Source organism: Pithys albifrons, chromosome 1 (genome assembly GCF_047495875.1).
Source record: "Pithys albifrons albifrons isolate INPA30051 chromosome 1, PitAlb_v1, whole genome shotgun sequence".
NCBI classification, from domain to species: Eukaryota; Metazoa; Chordata; class Aves; order Passeriformes; family Thamnophilidae; genus Pithys; species Pithys albifrons.
In genome coordinates this window covers 65,869,082-65,890,348 of record NC_092458.1, presented here as the reverse complement: position 1 = coordinate 65,890,348, position 21,267 = coordinate 65,869,082, and the positions used below count along the sequence as shown (strand labels likewise).

Here is a 21,267-nt window from a genome sequence, read left to right as displayed (position 1 = left end):
TAAGTGTCACCTAGGTGTTTTCCATGTCCATAATAAGATAAGGTGAATCTTGACCTGTAAGTGCCCATTTCTCTCACTGCCATTTGAGAGTCTGGCATCACACATCAAGATGCAGACCTCTGTTCTTGCAGATGTCTAACACAGGTGAGGTGATTCCTTCCTCTAACAACCTCAGTTCTCAGTGATATGCTCTTTGAATAGCTCTCCTCAACTCATACAAGACCTTCAGGCTCAGGGACTAAGGTGAGAGAACTGTTAAAAAGTTTTGAGTTTTAGCCCCTGAGGAAATGCATTTCACTGTGCCCTTGCTTTTTTTTTTTTTAAAGTCCTAAAGTTCTGTGTGAGTGCTACAGGCCTTTTTTCCTTTTGTAGGGATGACTCTCAAAGGCCTTGGAAACACATAAAGGTCATCATGTCTATACATATGAAGTAAGTGACCTGAATGGTCTTTTCTTCTCTCCTTTGTAGGACATCCCAAGCAAAGGCCAACCACCCCAAAGAATGGATTCTCTCCCAAACCAGGAGAGGGTCGAGACACTGAAAAGCAGTTAATTCAGAGATTGAAGGAAAAGTGTGATGAGCAGTCCCGGCAATTAATCAATATCCAAGATGAGCTTAAAAGGGCCAGCTGTGGCTTTGATGTCTTTGCTATAACAACACAGTACTTTTTTAGGCAGGTAAGTGCCATGGGTACTTCTCACCATTGAAAAGTTACTTTGCGTTTACATCTGTCATTTGCCCAAATTTATTCCACAGTCACTGAAAATATGTTCTGGGGACCAAAGCTTGTAATTTCTTTGCAATGGTTATTATGAGAAGGGAATTATAATTTCATAGTATCATAGAAAAAGAATCTGCAAAGGCAAGGAAAATCTAGCACCTCTGTCAAGTCACCAGGCTTGGAGTTTGGGTGGTCAGAGTAATCATGTGTTGACTGTAGATGTCATCCAGTCATTTGGGTTGAATAATTTGATGCCATATATTTGCAAATAAAAGTTCAGGAACTCAGAAAATTAAGAATTTTGACTGAAGCATTTGTCACAAGCATAGAGGGGCTTCAGGATGCTTTTAAGAGTGAAGAAGATACAGAAACTTAGAAGTCATGGTCTCCAACCAGTAAAGCTGAACTAGAAAATGTAACAGATATTAACACTTGTAAGCAAATGCAAAAACAATCCATGCATTTAGTCAACTAACGGTGTTACATGAAGGAAACAATTTGCTTTCTGTCAATAATTATCTACTCTTCCTCAGATACTGTCTCTGTTACAGAGTTGCCAATTCCTGAAGATGTTAGAATAATATTATCTAAGCATTTAGAAGATTACACTCTGTAGGTCTAGAAAATATAAAGAAAATGTCATTGGTAATTAAAGAAGCTTATTTATTCACTAAACTCAAGTCAAAATGAATAAATTTTAAAGTGACAAGTGTAACCACAAAAGACTTATAGATCTTGCTTGTTTCAAAACCTTTTTAGTGATCTGGGAAATGTAGCTGAACTTGGAGGTCCAGGCCTGGTTCACATGATGCCTGTGTACATACACTATCCCAGGCTAAGCTGGTGTCCCAACTACTTTGGCAAACAGACAATCACCGGCAGTAGGACTCAAGGTTTGGATAATATCCTTGATTGCCTCTTTGTCTGCTTTTGAAAGAGACAAGAATAAACTTTCAGTGTTAAATAGGAGAAAGAAAATCAAGAAAACAAAACTCAGATTCAATCAGACTTTACAAATTCTGAAATACTTTTTTCAGTTTTGGGGGTTTTTTGTATTTATGGTAAAGGTTACCTTTGAATAAATAACCACAGTTCCCTAAGTAGAAGCTGATCTTGCCAGGGGGAGTTCACTGAACTGAAAAAACAGGGAATTTTTAGAATGTCCTAAATATTTTAAATACCTTCCCAGGAGATCTTCCCCCTCTAATTTTCTTTAGGCTTGACATTTCTGGACTTTTTGGTGTTGAGGGGGGGGGAAGGGGGGGGTTGTGGATTTGTTTGTTTGTTTGTTTTAGCTGACTGTGGAATATCCTTGTTTAAATCAGAGGAAAACAAAAAAGGGCAGAGCACTGTCTGCTCATTTTTATCTATACATTGTTCACTGGGGAGAGATTTTTCATCACATGCCTCATTCACAATTTGCTAAAAAAATTCTAGAAGCTTAAGCACATCTCCATCTTCTCTGGATATGCTTTAAATGACAACAGCTGCTTCAATTGAGCTTTAGGATGACTGTCATTCTGTTGGTGCATGTTAGATGTGTCCTAAGAATACCTCCTAAATTGAACAACTGGGGGATCTTTCCTGGCCAAGCATAGGTGTGCCTCATGTTCCCAGCTCCTTCATACTGTCAGGCCAGCTGGGGATTGCAGTAATGCCCCTCTAAGTGCCTGGAGGTGAAAAATAATACACCTGCGGAATTTCAGTGCTTGGGCAGGATTAGATGTAAATTTTTTACAGATCCACTGCTGGACTTACTTACCTGTGTTCAGCTGGAGTGTCAGTCCCTTCTGGGCTCACCTTATTGCCCTGGAGTGTACATACATACATATATATATATATATATATATATATATATATATATATGCACATCACTGTTCAGTGCAGTGTAAGACACTGGTGCTTTGCTGCTCACTGCTGGGAGCCACGTAACATGGGCATCTCCCAGTCAAAGGCAACTCAGGCTTTCCTGGGTGAGGAGATGTACAGGCAGTGTGAGCCCACCAGTTCTCCATCAGGCACCCAGATATGGTACCTACATTAGCAGTATGGCTGCTTTAGCCTCCATCTTTAGTGCATTAAGGCAAGTCAGCACTTTGAGAAAACTATTAAAAGTACCAAAGACATGAGTTTCTGCTTGAGGTATTTGTCTGTCTTGTCTGAGGCTTCCAGGAAGGCCTAAGGCTGCTGCTAAAGTTGAAACCCTACATATGATGGGACAATCTGGGACTGCTCAAGCAGTTGGGTAACTGGGCAGTTCATTGTCTTGCAACATAGACACAGACTTCCAAGTTTTTCAGTGTCATGTGAAAATAGAATCTGTAGACATTTTCTGAGATGACATTATTGTTTGAAAGCTTGAGCAAAAGTGTGTTGGCTGGTTTTGAGTTAAGGCAGCATGGGAAAAACCCTTTTGCATCCTAAAAATAATAACAATCTTGTGTGTTTCTGAGAAGCCTGCAGGCAAAATGGTTGAGGTCTGAATGGAACTGCAGTTTGACAAAAGAAAAATACTCATTTAGGAAAAAGGTGTGGCATTATTCCAGAGACATTTGGGATTGATTTGTCGAGCTGGCAGTTCCACTCTGTTTAATAGAGGGCCCAAAACTATTTTGGTACTAGGGATCCTCTTTCAGGCTGATAATCATGTGTGTTTAAATTTTAGTATGTCTCTGTCCTTACATCACACCATCATAATGTTCAAAACATAATTTTTTTCTCTGATTTGGACTTAATTTCTGTTAGAAAATGGACTCCTAGGCAGTGAGAACAGGACTGTCATAAAAACAACACAAGGACCAATATTTTCCATGCAGGTAGGAGTCTGCCCATGTCCATGGCCCTCGCCTTGCTCACACTATTTCTGTTCTCTCTCCAAAGCTGGGGAAAGCACCGCTGCAAGTGGTCCAAAAGATATGTTTAGCTGAAGAAATAGAGTGTCAATATGTAATAAAGAACGTTGGATCACACGAGCACTTATTGGAGTGCTTTCCAGTTTTGGGCTCTCGTAGTAGCAAACTTAAGATTACATGACCATTTTCTTTAAGTTTTCTTGGATTTGTTTTCTGGCTGTTTCAGACCACTGCTGAATAGTATCATGGAATCATCTCTCTGTCTCAGTTGAAAATGCTCTTAATTGACCAGATTCATTTAATTGGCATCATGAAGTGCACAACACGTAGCAATATTTAATGCAGACCCATTAACTGTCAGCTAAACAATTTTGTTATTTTTGGGAAAAGCCTGAGCAATTGAAGCAGGTGATAACTGAGGCAGTAGACACAAAAAAATCAAAGCAGTAGCTCTGACATAAGCAATTATGAAAAGTAATGATTGCAGAGCATGGCTTTTAATCATTATTTAATTAGCAGATGTATTGTTTAAAACCTTCATGGATGTATACATGACTCTTATTGACTTTGGGAATTGCTTCAAACTTATTCTGAAAAGGAGCAAATCAAATTTGCCCTTAATGTCAGATGTTCATCATGCCAATACAACCCTTGTGCTGTGAGGGGTGCTCCAAATTGAACAACTGACTGGTGGGAGCTGGAGTGATACCATGGTACCATGAAGACTTTTTAGAACAACTATCTCAAAGGGCTCCCCCTGATGTGGATCACTTCTGATATGCTCTGGCTTGTTAGCCCAGTGATAGTGGCAGTCCTGGTCCTGTTCAGCAAAGTGACGAGCAGCAATCCCTGTTGGAAGTGGTAACAGTGCCATCTAAAGGAGAATAACTCGAACTGACAAATTCTTGAGGAAAAATCCTTCCTAACATAAATGGGGAGGGGGAAAAAATCCACTTCAGTGTCTCTATTACCCTCTTAGAAGTGCTTGTGCTGAGAGCTGTCATGGCCAAAGTGCACCAAGGCCCTGGAGACTGGACTAATGGCATTCTGTCAATCCAGTATGCCCAAACAGCCAAAAAGTGGAGTCCCAACAGCAAGTTCTGCATCTGAAATTTCAGAGTAGGACTCCAGAGCTACAGTGCATGTGGGGGGAAGGGATCCTTTCTGAAGCTCCCAGGGTGAGAGCAGAAAAGAGAAAGGACTATGCTGAGGTAGTCTGTCCCGTGCTCTGCTTGGCCATGGAGGAATTTCCCAACCTGCAGCACAGCCTCGTGCTGCAGTTCTCATCATGAGGGAGACACTGCACAGGACAGGTCCCAACACATAAGTGCAGTCAGACCAGCTGTAAATGGAGTAACCGCACAGGTGTCCCAAACAACAGTTGGGACAACACTGCAGGACTTCATGGCATTCCAGAATTTTGTGCCTACCAACATTGGGAACGGTGTGGCACCAGTAACCAGTGTGAGTTTTTGTCTCCACTTCTAAGTGTGGGTTACTTTTGGATGAGTGTACAATACATGTCTTCCAGACAAGTAAATGCACATAGCAACATCCTGAAAAATCTAGGATGGACAAGGAAAACCTTTTCCCTCATTCGAATAATAGATAGGTGTGTGCTTGTATGTCTTTTTGAGAATAATGTTTCTCTCCTCTGAATGTATAATATGCCACCCAGTGTCATGTAATCTCCTTAGCCAAATGCTAATGACTGCTTTTGCTAGAGGCAAAATGGGTCACACTATTTGTAAGTTGCTTGGCACTTTCCACCATTGCCTCCAAAACATTAATGTGGGCTAACAATTTAAGTGATTTATATCTATTTATTATGCCTGGTGGTGGCACAGTAGCAAGAAGCCAGCACTCATCAGAAAGACTGACCTTCTGGCGCTCAGGGGTACAGATGTACTGCTTTCCCAGCATTTGCAAAGTATGTTAGAATTTGGCCAAAGAATAGTCCTTATAGAAGTGCCACTCCACCCCTACTCATGATTATCTCTTGGCTAGATGTTCTGTATATTGCAGGTTCAGACTTTTTGTTACTCTTGCTGGAGACCAGAGCAATTCACTATTTTCATTCTGTACCCTGGAAAAAGTACTCATTGGACTCATGGAACACTGGCAGTTTAGGGTTATGAATCAAACTAATTTTATACATGAGAAAAACAAAACACTTTGTTTACTTAGGAGGAAAAAAAATTAGAAGCTTTGTCATTATTTAGGGCTTTCTAAACTGCTTTCTATGGCAGAAAAACACAAGATTTGATGTTGGGAGCTACTAGTTATGGTAAAACATAGCAGTAAGAATCCAGAGGTACTCTACTTGCAAGCCTTATAATGAAGGGTCTATAATGCAACTTCCATGAGAGCTGCAGGCCACTCACACATGGTCAGTCTACCCAAAGAATAGACCAGGGTTTGTGAAATGAAGGAAATTGCCTTCTGCAGGCCCCTCCTTTTTTGCTGTGGATGCTAAAAACAGGCACTGAGTAGGTAAGCATAAAAACCTTAAAGCAGATCTTCCCTCTCCTCATCCTCTGGGTAACTGGATGTTGTACTGCTTCCAGACAGTGTGGCCAGCTCTGCTTCAGTCCCTGCAAAAGGATAAAAGTGTAGGGAACTGTCACATGAAAGGCAGGGGGGAGGGAGTTGCATTTGCCCCATCATTAGAGTAGGGAGGTTTTCTCAACCCACAGAGATTTATTTGTCTGTTAGTGCCCCAGGGAAAATTAAACCGTGTATGTCCAATCCAGTCAGTCTTGTGCTCTGTAAAGGAACTCTTCACTGAACACATTCCCAAGATCTGGGTAATTTGGTTGTCCTTTTTCAGACTGCCACACAACAGTGTTAGGGAGAACCCCTCAGCAGGTCTTCCCATGCGTTATTCCACTGCTGGCAACCATCAGCACCTTATAGAGGACTTGCTCTAACAGTTTATGGAATAACACTCTTTATTAATACAAATTGTGACAAGCTAATAAGGTTCATGATCGTCAGTGATAGGGTCTAGTGGCAAGAGCATATTTAAAGCAATCTAATAATACTATAAAGCAAGCATAAGTACAAACTAATACAAAACAATCTACTAATACATTATGGAGCAAAAGTGATCCCTAGCCCTTAAAAGCAGTATTTAAAATGCATAGAACAGTTTCTTACCTGGGAGGTGTCCCTGAGCAGGGCAGGGAAAGACAGGTTCAGCCCGTCAGCTGATACAGCAGTTTCAGTAGAAATCTTCCTCCAATTTTTCTCCATTTCCAACTTCCTTTTACACTACTTCTTTAGGTTTAGGTGGAGTATGAGCAAACCTAGTCATAAGTGCTTAATTGGGTAGCTGTCCTTTACATCTGTCTTTCTTGGTGGGTGGATACATCTCAGTCAGAGTGTCACCATGTTCCCCTTCCTGCAGAATGTTTGCAGAGTGAGGCTGCAGTGCCTTCACATCACTCCCCTCTCCAATTACATCCCACAATAACAGGTGATTATCAGTGTTCGAGGAACCTTTGGGGGGCATTGTGACCATGTTTTATCCAGGAAGCAGCAGCTCTCCTTATGTAATTTTTATCCTCCTTTAACTTTTAACCCTATCCATTACTCCACAAGAACATCTTGACTTCTCCCTGTGTCCTCAGTGGCCTTCTCACAGACACTACTGTGATAAATAGTGCAAATTCTGGTTTGGGGAAGTTGAAGAATATGCTTCCCTGAAAGCACAGGTGTAGTTACATGGCCTTCTTTTGAAACAACCCCCAAATCTGACTATGTTTATATCTCTTGGCTGGAGAAGAATTTTGTTAGTTACATGTAAATATTTCAAATTTTGAGATTAAAAAATTAGCCTCAGGCATTCTAGTATTCCTCTTGAAGAGGTTTTAAATGGCCATTAAAAATTAAAGACCTCTATATTTACATGTTGTCCTTGAAAAGAAATACATTTAGGATGTATAAATGCCAAGCATCAGGTAAGAGTGAATTTATTTTCTCATTTTGCTTCCATTATTGATCTCTGTGTAAGCAACTGACATTGACAGCCTTGATTTTATACTGCATTCAGAGAAAGAAAGCAGAATAAGAGTCAGGAGTGGCTCTTGTCATGGTGGCAGCCTCCAAGAAGGATAAATGTCTTCTGGTGGGCTTGAGGGATTTGGCAACACATTTGGAGTGGTGTGAAAAGTTGTGATGAATAATAGGGCCCAGTGCTGTTGAGGCCTCTGTTCATGCAGGAGAGAGAGCAAACCTGTCACAGTGTTTTCATGCTGTTCTTTGAGTTCAGCAAAGGAGTCAGTGGAAATATGTGGTTAAGGATCCTGTTCTTTGCAAGCAACAATGGTCGTGCCATTCTCAGGTCACACGGACAACTGTGCATTGCCAAGTAACTGTTCACTGTCCAGCCTGTTGTTGGCTTTGGCCTTTTTTTCTGCCACAGGGAGCTTAGGAGCTGAATTATTTGTTTTCTCTAGGCCTGAGGACAGTGAGGATATCTACCCTGCTTGGCCTTAGCATCATATCTCAGCTGTGACCCCATCAGTTGTCCAGAGATGCTTTTGCTTACTGGGAAAAAAACCCCAAAGCATCACATTGGTCATCCAAAGAAATTCAATGTGCATCTGGGCAGAGTTTGTTAAAGCCATAGCTTCAATCTGTCAATACCAAAATGTTCCAAAAGATATATTTTAGACTCAAGGTGCCAGCATTTTTCCATGAAACTTCTGATTCATTGGAAAAATAAAACCTCAATAGTGAATAACAGTTCTAGCATCTAGGGACTTTGACACCCTTGGATCAGTGCTTTGTGCTCTATATTAGTGGGATTAGCTCCAAACAAGTACAGGCAGTCTGGAATAGTGCTTTCATGGACCCTGTGTGGCTTCTGCACACATACAGTGCTTAGACCTTTGGCAAGGTAATTGTGGAACTATTAAGTGCTTTAAACCATTTATAACATCAAACACCATTCACCAGATAAGTGGAAATGATTGTGAACTTACTTGGAAGCACATATGCTTTTCTCTGAATTAATAACTTTCTTAGTCTCTGATTTGTTAGTCTCTGAACTAACAGTTCCATTTTCAAAATTACCTGAACAGGAGCTGTAACATTAGATGTTTCTAAGTTATCTTTCCTGGAGAGTTCAAGGAACCAGAATCCCCTAGTAACAAGTCATAGGACAAAAGAAAATGGCCTCAAGTTGCACCAGAGGAGGTTTAGATTGGATATTAGGAAAAATTTCTTTTCTGCAAGGGTTATCAGGTGTTGGAAGAGGCTGCCCAGGGATGTGGTTGAGTCACCAACCTTGGAGGATTTAAAAGATGTGTAGATGTTGTGCTTAGGGACATGGTTTAGTGGTGGACTTGGCAGTGCAGGGTTAATGGTTAGACTTGATGGTCTTAGCAGTCTTTTCCAAAATTCTCTATCAGGCAACTCCAACACCAGCAAACTAGATACAGAATTCAAACGGGGCCCACAGACATGTTAAGTAGTGCAGTACTGCAGCTACTGCTGGGCACATACTACAAAGGCAATTCATCAGATCAGTCACTGTTTGGGTTTTGGTGTTTAGTGTTGTGTGTTGTTTTAATTTGATTGATTCATTGATTACTTTCCAGAGTTACTCTACCAAGATTTCTAGTAAGAATATAACAGAACAAAGACTTTACAGTTCTTTGTAGATCAGCATGTGCAAGGTGTTAATCACACCAGAAACTGAAGGATTTTCCTGCTTCCATGAGAGAACAGAAATATTTATCAAAAAACGTTTTATAGATACCTTTGAGGAAATTTGGTCAAGTTAGACCAAAGTTTTCACTAAAAGAGAGCATATGAGGAATCCATAACTCTAATTAGCAGTGGGGTGGATGAGACCTGACCTGTCCAGGTCAGAGGAATCCCATGCTATCTTTGGGAGTCAAAAAGCCAAGCCTTTCTTCAGAGACATACCTCTCAGTGCGTCTCTTGTTTTATGCAAATATTTATGTGCATAAAATATTTATTATGAGACTAAATGCCACTCTTTAAAGTTGCTGTAAAGGGAGAGGCCATGCCTTAATTCACATATAATCTTCAAAAATAATTTCAAAATTAAATCTTTTAACAAAAATCTAAGTAAAGTTGCAATCAACCTAGAGAGAGGTAAAATTACAAGTTCTCCAGCCAGAAGAAGCAGTGACCACTGAGTAACTTGACACATGTTTACATGCTGGTGGTTACTTTCCAGGAACATGTCCTCCCTCTAGCAGATCTATGTCCCTCCTCCCATGTGGCCAGCTTCAGGCATCACCTGATACCTCATTCTGTGGCTGAAGCTTCACCTGGAGATGCCCATCACAGCATCCCAGCAGCTCTCCTGCCCTCAGATAGACATCCATAGCCTTCCCTACCCTCTCCCTGCTTGTATTTTCAGACCTCTGGCGGTAATACTTTTGCTTGGTAGTTTTACACTCCCTCAGGACAAAGTGGCATGGCACATTAATATAAACATGTCCAATAAAATATTGGCAATAATGATCAGTGCAATAGAACTTAAATTTTTTCAAGTGATCTTACTGCTTCTACAGTCCAGTAAGGGGAATGATTTATCATGTGTGACGAAGGTCTGTCAATGCTAAATGTCCATCCAACCAACCATGTGCCAGCTTTTTAATTGTAGAAATACTATGGTTTTAGCCATCACAAAGTATAAAGGCTAGCCTCACTTGAAAAAATCAACTTTTATCCTTTTTATTGTCAGTGCAGTACAATCTGTTTAAGTTAACATTAGCTTTTGCTTAATCAAATTACACAGAACAAGTAACAAGCAAATGTCTGGATTGAACTGGGTGTGTTGAAAACAGGAAGGACTTGGCTGACTTAACATATCCTTCTTAGTCTATATTTGAGCTCCATATAACATTTGCATTAGAAATTAAGGCATTAAAATTTTGTTACTCCACAGTTATCCCAACAGAGTGCTAGACATTTTGCAGATGGCATAAGATGATGTCCTAGAGTGCTTAGCATCTAAATAGGCAATAGCCCAATTAAAACTGGAGAGTCAAAGTGACTGAGTCTGGAGATTACCATATGTTTAGTTTATTGGGGGATTTGTTTGGGAAGATAGTCACATATTTGTGTGCATGGATAGATACACCTGCACACATGCAAGCACATATGTACAGTCTGTTCTACTGTTCAATATGCTCTGGGAAAACATACATACTCAATGACCGTATAGGGGATAGGGTTGGAGCATCACAGGGCCTGGGATCACTGACAGGATCACAGTGACAGGTGCCAGTGGAGAAGACCCAGACGGTGAGATGTCCTGACAGTGCATCACCTAAATGCAATGGCAGGGCAGCCAAGGAGTCCTGCTTACATCAGGAGGTGCAGAGGCAGCAATGGCTGTGTGTATGCAGCTCTGTGAGCTGCAGAAGAGATTCGGGTTCTGCAGACAGGGATATTCCCACTGTTGGTGTTTGTTTATACAAAGCAAGTGTGATGAATATTTTACATCCCACACAGGTTTGTCCCATTTGCCCTTGGCGGTGTTCCCTGTGGCGCAGCACATGTCTCTGGGCTGCTGCAGAAACGACAGCAGTGCGTGTCCTCAGCAGCACTGCTGGGCTGATGATGCCTCTGAGGCAAACAGGCTCCACAGCTATTCTTATTGCCACATTCTGATTTCATCTGTGGAGGAAAATTAGCTATGTTTTTTTCCTTGTTTTTTTCTTCTTGAGAAAAGGGACCTTGGAATATATAGTGCTGAGAATTTTGTTTGGAGAGACGTGGAAAAGAAGCACAGTATACTGTGTACTGTATATATCGAATGCTATTAGTAAAGTAAGGAGGCAATTGAATACATATAACACAAATATAAAAATCAACATCTTATCCACTAAGCAAACAGGAAACAATCACTAATTGTTGTAGAGGAAAGCTAAGATACCCTTATAGACACAGCTATATGTAGTAGGTGATTGAATGGAATCATAGAATCATAGTCTCATTTAGGTTGGAAAAGACCATTTAGGGTGGAAAAGACCATTAAGATCATCTAGTCCAGCCAATGTGTAATGTTGAGCTGACTGCTTTAAGCTGCCCCACATTTAACTCCAGGCAGAAGATAAGCACCAAGCCAGGTCTTCAGAAAAGCCCCCAGCCCTCTGGAGAGGCAACGACAACCCACAGACAACTTGCAGGTTAGGGAAAGATGTGCTTGATAGGTGCAAGTGCCTGCAGAGTTACGCCATCCTGGAAAGTAGAAGGAAAATGTTCAGAAGGGATTGGATAGTGTCCATATATCTGTTTTACTAATGGGGTCTGTATTGCAAAAGAAAAATATTTCAAAATTTCTTTCTGCTTTAAGTGTAAATAAACAAAGATCACCTCCAGATTTGGTACAAGCTTCCAGATATTTGGCCTGACTTTTTTTTCACTTTCACCTTTTGCTAACTGCTATTCTTAAAAACAAACATGTTATAAAGGAGCATAACACACTCAAAGCAATGGCTAACTATATTAAAAGGATAAATATAGAAATAGTCATGGAACAGTTGGATATATGCCATTTATTTGTGTAGGTGCCATACATATAACTATAATGCTTGAACTTCTTTCCCATAGTCTAGTAATATCTTGTTTCATGTAAAACTTCATTTCACCTATCTTAAGTTAAAATTAAATACCAGAAGTTGCTGAGGTTTAGATTCACTTTAAAAAAAATGTTCTGTCTTCTTTCCCTTGCCCCAAAGGCATTTTTAAATATCATTTGTAGAAAGACTTCAGATTATTTTCTATGTTCCCTCACCATGGCATATTCCTAAACTAGAACCCTCTGTTGGTATAACTCTGTCTCTCAAAAATTACTGTTGCAATCCCACCTCTCATATAGACATGCTGACAGAAAAGCATCACTTCCTTTGTAAAAGGAGTTCTGATTTGATCTTCAGTTTTTTATGTACAATTTCATATCCTCATTGCAGTCCATGTGGATTGTGGTTACAGATTTTAGCAGCTAGAGAGCCACATATTTGATTAGTGTGCTGCAATCTGCCTACACTTTGAGCATATAAACCCAACAGACTCACAATTCCCACTGCTTCAATTTTGGTGAGTGATGGATGCAGCAAAGCCAGGCTAAAGCAAGCTCTGCCTGGAGCTGTCTTCCAGTGCAATCCTAACTTGCCTTTATGCAAAGCAAAGCCTAAGACTTCTTCCCTTCACCCCCACAATTCCATAACTGGTTGATACTAATCACATGGAGAGTCTAGATCAGAGAGGGTGTTTGGACCTGGAAACAGCATGGAGTGATTTGGGTCAAGAAAGGAGCTGAGCCCATTCAAACAAAATGTGTTGAAATGTAACCAGATGTTAATAAATGTAAATGCCTACAGAATTGTGGTGTGGGTGCCTGTGGGAAGGGAGGAACTGCAGGAGTAATTAGAGTTTCTGGTGTCAGTGCAAATCAATATGAGCTCCTACTGTGAACATGGGTTATTAAAAACTGTCAAGATTTTTAGGTGAGTAAGGGGAGATTTAGCAAATAGAAGTAAGGGGGTGTACCTGCACATTCAGCACTGGGGAGACTGGTGCTGAATATACAACATTTAGCACTGGTGCTCACACTTCAGAAACAATGAAAAAACTGGGAGGAAACAGGCAAGAGCAATAGGCAACTGTGAGATCTGGAAAAATCCTTTGCTGTAAGAGACAGCAGAGCACAATTGATTTTCTTTGTAAAAAATGAACAAAGTAGCTTGAGACCAGAGCAGAAGAATCCCCAAAATAAGTGTTTTCTGCATACCAGAAACCTCTTTCTTCTAGCAGGGGAAAGTTTAGCAGAAACCACTGTCTGGAAACAGAAACTTTGCAGCTCCAACATGTGAAGGAAGCACAGACTTTTAGGAGCAGACATGAACAGCTTTTAGAACAAAACGCTGTGGGAAGAGAAAGCAGCTCCACAGGTTCATGTCTGCAGTTTGCCAATGGATGCCTTTGTGGAGGGGATGTTTCATCAAATATAATTATAGAACTGAACGGTGTAAAATATCATGTCACATGGTACAAAAATCATGTTATTTGACTGAACCATCTCTTTGTCATTTGTCCTTAAATTCTACAAAGACTTGTTGGCAGCAAGAATACCTGGACCTACAATATTTGGTGATGCAACAGGAGTTAGAGAGGAGACATCTATTTTGAGGTTGGAAGCCTTTCCAGAGAGATGTTAAGATGTATTTTCTGTGGAGAACAGTTTTTCATCACACTCTCTAATGCAGCATTACTTGCACATTTTTCTGAAATTTCTGGTGACGATCATGGCTAGATGCAAAATCTAGATGGACCGTGAATCAAATATATATATAATTAGTAATTATTACGTTCCAAAGATTTTGATTTTTTTGCTATTCTTTCAAGTTGAAAGTATGTCTTCTTGACACTCTTTCAGTGTCCTTACAGCCATCCAAAAACATGTAGCTGCACTTTTGAATCATATATCCAAAGCGCAACGTGTCTCCCACTTAACCCGCCTTTCAGGTCTGAGCTACCTGGATCCAGAAGCAAACTCTAAAAGGTTTCAGCTGCAATCTCCCTGGAATTCTTTGGCCTTGCTCTCACCCCTGAGATCTGATTCAAATGCAGCTTCCTACAATCACTTCTCACATGTTATAATTTCAGAAGGTAGTGATGGGGTTAGTATAATGATTTGGAAACTGTTTATTATGGTTCCTTCTTAAAACCAGATTGAACTACAGAGGAATTAGTAAAAATTATGGATTTTTAAAATGAGTTCTAAAAAAATCTTCTGAGTTAGGTTTTCTTTGTATAAAAACATCCCAAGCCCACAACTGGCTGATTGGATTCTCATTAATATTAGTAAGTACTATTCCTCTCAGCAGAGCATTGAGAATCTTCCCTGTAGGAGAAACTTGGCCCATGTAAAGCCATTGGACTTTTTTTACCACTGACATTGCTGTTGCAGAATATCAGCACTTATCCCTAGTTCTGCTTGGACTCAAAAAACAGCAGCTTTGGTCCAGAATAACTCAGGAGGGAAAGAGAGGAGATTCCCTGGGTTTTGTGGAGAAGAACGAAACATTTCTCTGCAAAGTTGATTTAAGAAATTGACCATCTGCTTCCAGGTACTCAGAGGTTTGGAATTTAGAAATAGCCTTGCAGGGGATGTATTCTTGGGTAGAGGGCAGGTGAGGAGTTCAGTGAAAACATGCATTTTTTTCTGGTGATCTTGGTGTATAAATGATATTTCATATGAGAAACATGCGCTCCTTGTCAGCAAGAGCTAGTTCATTTGGAATTCTCTGCAAATGCTTACTTTGTACTGTTCCAAACATCAAGAACTAGAAAACATAGCAATAAAGTATTGTGTTCTCATGCATTTTAATCCATGGCCTTACAAGCTACTGACAATAAATGAAATGTAAGGCTACACTAGCAGAAATAACAAAAGTCTGAAGAAGACTCACATTCTTTTTATATGAGAACTGAATTAAAAAAGGAGTCAGCTGACTGGGCTCTCTCACTTGAGAAACAGAGAGCATACAGTCCATGTTAAGTTGTTAAATTCTACAGTAAACATTCTATTCATCCAACTATGAAATAGCATAATTGTATAACTGAAAAACTATATTAAAAATGTTTACTTCAGTATAAGTTGCCTGAGGATCATTAAAACCTCGTGGTATTCAGTAGTACACAAAATGTGAAAACTTACTCTAAATCCAAAGGAAATTGCCATGCTGGGGACAACAGCTGAATCATCTAGCTGAAATTCATGACTTTCTGCTCATGTCTTCAGAATCTTCAAATCACTATATTACATTTTCTGAACCATTTTTTTAAGATAGATAAGAGCAAAAATAGCAGCTCCAACCTGAAAAATAATGTACTGCATGTGCATGTCTAAAGAGCAATGTGGAGAACTGTGTTTCTAACAACAGAGCTGCATCAGAGGAAACTTGCAATGCACCCCCAGCAAGGAAGGTGAAATGTAATAGTAGATGTATTTCCTTTTCTTATTTCCTTGGGCCACTGTGGTTTTCAGTCTGACAAGATGAAGGTTCAGGGGCATGTGACAGGACTCTCCTCACAGCTGACAGCAGTGTGTGAACTTCATTTCTAGTCCTGGAGAAGCTGACTGTGCTCTAGCAAGGTCGACGCTCCCCACATTCACCATTTTCTCCCTGCTTTAGTTTTTATCCCAATCTGATTCAGTGCACAAACACTTGTGTGACTACAAGGAAGGAAGCTGGGACAAAACAAGTGACCAGGAGAGGAGAAGATGAAATAATTTCCTTTGACAGCAGCACTCATCTTCATGGGCTTCAAGCACTCACAGAAATATAATATGATTAGCAATTTAAGTAAGTGAAATTGGACAGAGACTTAGGACTAGTTGAGACTGTTTTCAAATTACACTGTTTGCAGAACTGAGGAATTTACAATACGGATAATAAATGGATTACAGTCTTTGAGGCCCATGTTTGGCTTTTTGAAAAATAAACTCAGGCTCCCCAGTTGTCTGCAATTCTGTCAGTATACTCAATTTCTCTCTGTTCTCTAGATATCAAAATTCTGAGGAAGTCCATCTGCTTGTTCTGTCACACAAGGTATAACTAACAGTGTTTGAAAAGAGTACATGCAGAGAAATAGGTTGTGATAATTGCATGAACAATGCTGCATGTCCCTTCTGCCTGCCTTGCTCTCCCATCCTTGTCATGAATGATAATTCATGGCATGCCACTCAATCAACTTCTGAGCCTCCTGTTCAAAATGCATTACTGGAATAGCTTTGTTCTGTCCTACCTCTGCACTGCCTTGGACAAAATCCTGGCCCTCACTGAATGCTGCCATGCAGGCTTTTCCCCACACCATCCTTTGAAGGTGCTTAATGTTGGTGTCACAGTCACCTCTCACTGTTGACTGCAGAGAATGCCAGGAGGTGGCAGCTGCCAATAGCCTGAATTATCCATCAGTCTTGAGAGCTGAGACATCACAGAAGTTGCAGGGTCTCAGTTATGCACCACAAAATCTGAATCTGACCTTTCCTTCTCTCCTTATCACCTCATTCCTACAGTCTCCTGTTCCTTGTCTCCTTTCTCCTCTGCATATTCCTCTCTCCTCCAAAATGCCATCCACAGAACAACTTTTCCTTTCTCCTCAGTTTCATCTCTTCTTTGAATCCGTGCTTTGATTTCTTTACCAAGTGAGGTAGTTTTTGGACTTGTGGTATGCCCCACCTCAGCCTTCTCTCCCCATTATCTCTCTCTATATCCCTATGGTGTTGTCTTCAGTCATCCTATTCCTCACTTTTAACCACTGTCTCCTTAATCTTTCTCCTAGTTCCATAAGTTTATTTCCATAAGCACTGGATACTGTAGATAACTTATTCCTAGAGCTGGCAGTCTTCTTGCAAACAAATTTACATACCTTCATGTTTCCTGTACTGCCTTTTGTTGCTCATGCCTTCAGACTGTTATCTATTCAAATTAAGTTAAATATTTGTTTGACATACTTCGCATGCTATGCCCCTCAGCAAGCATTTCCAGTGTTTCATAAAGGATGAATAAAATTCACTTCTCTTGAGGATTCTCCAGTGACACACATAGTACAGTGTCACTACCTTTATCTCCCAGATTTTTCCCAAGGCTTTGGTCCTGTTTTTCATTCTCCATGGACCTCCATCTTCACACTTAGCAAATCTTTGCAGACCAGCACTGTGATCCAGGAAAAGCACTATGACTCTCCCAGGAAGGTTAGTCAACCTCCATAAATTACAGAAACATCAGATAGTAATGGTTAGGAATCCAAATATTCTTATATGTGTTAGAATATATGTATAGAACTCTGATGAGATGATTTATTGTTTATTCTCTATATAGCAGGGTGCATCCAGTGATACCTAAAGAACATCATGGAATTAAAGAGAATAACATGCCTCATTTGGGGGCCTTAGTAAATTACAAAATATGACTAATTTATCCCTACCTCTCCCAATTCAGTTCAGACAGATGTGAAATACTGGAATTTCTTGACAGTGAATAAGAATTTTATTAAGTGCTTCCTGGAGAAAAGCATTGATTTTGTCACTGAAGGAAAAAACTTCTGCCAGTGGTGCCTCTTATCATTAAGATAGTTTGTTTATAGACTAAGCAACTCCTCTGGGACATTTAGGAAAACACAGATGTCCTCTTTGGGCTTTAATTACCCATGAGCTTTACCCTGAGAGGTTCTAACAACGTTGTGTTTCCACTGAAGTCTATAAATGTTTTAAAACATACCCTGTTAAGTTGCTTGTTGTGTTCAAGTATTTTTATGTTTTAAAATCTGTTTTTGGCAATTTTAATGGAAATTGTTCTTCTTATACTCGTTGCTCATCCTATACATAAGAAGGAACACCTTTCTTTGTGGAACCTGTATTTTCTGTTCCAATAATAGAACAAAACTAAAACTTCAATGTAAGGTGTTTTATAACTAACAGCACAGGTTTTCCCAAACCCTGTTGATCTCTGTCTTATTCACAGAACTCTTTTTTCTCCCTTGAAGAGCAGCGAAAGTCAGATCTGCTGGGACAGAGCTCCATGCAAAGCAGTTTGACACAGGCATATTCACATTTTGGGTTTGGACCATCAGCAAAATGTGTAGCAATACATTGGTGACAATGCACAGACAAGCAGTATTGAATGGATAGGAAAGGCTGGCAATTTTCATTCCAGATCATCAAATCCAGTCTCTTCCTGTTGCGAACAAGCAAATTCTATAACTTTTTCCCTAAAATGATCAAATTTCATCCTGAAAGTCATTATATTTTCCTCTCTTTCTACCAGAGCTCTGTTTCAGAACATCTTGTGATTAAGTAAGACCATATTCACACCCTTTTATTCTTATGTAAATATAATTTTTGACCTTTGAGTACTTTTCCCTCTCTTAGTGTTCTTCTCCCTGACATATTTATAGAAAACTCTCATTTTTCACCTTCACTATTTTCTTAGGCAGAAGCAGATGTGTACTTACATGGCACTCCTCCAGTGGTGTAGCAATATATTCCCTGCATCAGAACTGCTTTCTCCAAAACACAGGTGACCAGAACTGTGTGAGGTTTCAGGTGAGGTCTCTCTGTGGCTTCTCATAAAGCATTCAAACTTCCTTCTTAGTCTTTCCTGGAACTTAAGATTGTATTTGCTTTTTTTCAGAACTGTACCATAGACACAGTTCTTAGTTGTCCTATGTTTGGATAAGCAATAGTCCTTTTTTTTGCTGTTATTTGCAGCTATGGAGTTTCCATCTTCTACATGAATTTCCTATTATTTTTTGTTCATGTGACTGGGACCTTGTACTTCTCAATATCCTATATTTCTTCTCATGACCACTACTATTGCCGTACATATCATCCAGCTTCACAAGCACTGTGCTTTGACTCTCCCCTCAATGGACAGTGCATCTCAGCGTCTCATTAGCACTCACTAATTTTTCACCAGGGTCATAAGTGAACAACATAACTTGCTCCAAGTACCAATCTTTGAACAGCTCCATTAATTATCCACTCAGCCCTAGTTCCATGTACTGCAAGTCCTTGCCATCTTCCCCCAGAGGGCTCCTCCCTGTGTAACACTTCTTCAGCAACTCCTCATCTTTCCCAGCCTAATGAGCAATATTGTGGTTGGCAGCATATCTGAAGTCACTGGGTCCCCAGTAGGTGGGAGTTACATATTACTCTCATCTAAAAATAGAAATTCTTTTGATATACAAAGGCAGCAGTCTGCACTGGAGTGAAATCTATCTGTCTTTGTTGCTTTGTTGTGCTTGACACTTGTTAATATACTATTACTTTCAGTATTTTTTCCAAGTTCCCCATGCCACTGAAATCAGGCAGATGACTCGAGCATTTAAGATTGAGTCAATAATTTAAAAACCTTGTTTTGAGCCCGCTGTTTAAAGTGCCAGTTCCCACAGAATTTGGATATAGGGGTTATCCTCTCCCTGACATACCTATTTTGCCGAGGGATTTGCTCCTCTCTTAGTTATATTCATTTCCATTTCTATATCCTTAATCCCCCAGGCACTGATGCCTGTGAGTGTGTGTTCAAAGTTCTCTGCATGGTAGCCCACCTCCAACCTGTAAACATGTTCCCACCATAGAGATTGCTCCTGAATTCTTTCTGCATCATCCTTGTTTGTGCCTTTGACTGAGGAACTGCTCTTTAAAATAGTTCAATTTTCCATTTGCTTTCTAGGGCTTGGTCTTTGCTCACCTTAATGCTACGCACCTTGACCTGTAAGATGAGGCTTAATTTAAACTGAATGAGTTTGGGTTCAGACTCACTTCTCCAAAAGGATCTAAGCTGATCAAAGAGCCCAGCACTTCACCCATCACATCCTTATTCTTATCAATCTCAAATTGGCTTCTGGGGACTCAATTCACCCTAGCGAAAAGGACAACACATGACTTCTGCTTAATTTGAGTTTTATTTAAATATTTTGTCTTCCAGTTTAGTGCTTAAGTAGTACTGAAGTGGTGGTGCATAGACCTTGCTAGCTAAACTCTAGCTAAGACTTACCATCACATGCAAACTACAAATGTCCCCTTATTAGTGAAGTGATTGAAAAAGATGTGTATGTCACTTTAAAAGCATAACAAAATGAATAATGCCAGGGTTTTATTTTCCCTGCCTGACAGTCAGACATGTTGATCTAAATACTGCAGTTCTAATGGCCAGCTTAGAAAAATGGCTGTGATAATTTTTTTTCCTATGGCATTTTAAAAGTTTCCAGGTGGGATTTGGACTGTAAAAGATCCAAATCACAGACTTCAGCTGTGTGGCAAAAAAAATTAAAATTAAAAAAATTTTAAAATTATTCCTACAGTGAGGATGAAATTATTTCAACATACAAGGAAGTCACTTTTTTCCTTCACTCTGTAGCTGTTCAGTAGCCAACCAAATTAATTTTCATGTGCTGTAAAGAAAAGTTAGATCTTGAACACAAATGTTAAAACACATGCATGTTGAGTGAGATTTTGAATTTGGTTTGGTGTTTGGTGTTGTTTTGTTCATTTGTTTGGTGGGGTTTCTCCGTTGTTGTTGGGTTGGTTTGTTTTTAATTACTTGATTGTGATATTCTGAAACCTTAGTTGAAGTCCCGGCAGGGCTGTGGAAGAGTAGAGAACAAGATGTTGACACAAGCTGGACAGTTACCTGAGCATTTAAATGTAATTTAACACAACTTTGCTGTACATTTTTGTTGGTTCCTACTATTGTCAAAATCACTTTGTGCATCACCAGTTGCAATAGAACATAAAATTAAAAGCAAACCCTCCTGTTGAGAGGCACAGATCTGACCATCTTTCTTACAAGAAGGTGAAGTTGTTCAGCATTAAGGACAATGTTGTTTTTCTGCACGTTTGGTAGGGATTTGGCTTTCAAGAAAATAATGGGTTTTAGGTTTAAACAGTGTAGGCATTTGCATCACATATACCACCTTGAGTGTGAGTCATAGAACTGTTTTGCCTTTTCCCAGCATTATCATTAATGTAAGTTTTTAGAGGAAAATATTTCATGCCACAGGCAACAGCCCAGGAGAGGTGAGGCTGCTGCAGCTCCATGCCCTGTATCCGGCCAAGAGAACGTGTTCCCAGTGCTCACACGGATACAGACTAGACATACACATCACATATTTGCATATATGCAGATTAGGGTTAGT

The 21,267-nt window shown here is 40.0% G+C and overlaps 1 protein-coding gene across 4 annotated transcripts in view; it reads left to right on the top strand.

Moving 5' to 3' along the window:
- Window positions 1–21,267, top strand: part of MTUS2 (microtubule associated scaffold protein 2) — a 291,758-nt gene that overhangs the window by 232,365 nt on the left and 38,126 nt on the right. For all 4 annotated transcript variants that reach the window (XM_071553224.1, XM_071553242.1, XM_071553213.1 and 1 more), the window contains exon 7: window positions 469–677. In XM_071553224.1, the coding sequence (XP_071409325.1) occupies window positions 469–677 (209 nt within the window). The remainder of the gene's footprint in view (window positions 1–468; window positions 678–21,267) is intronic.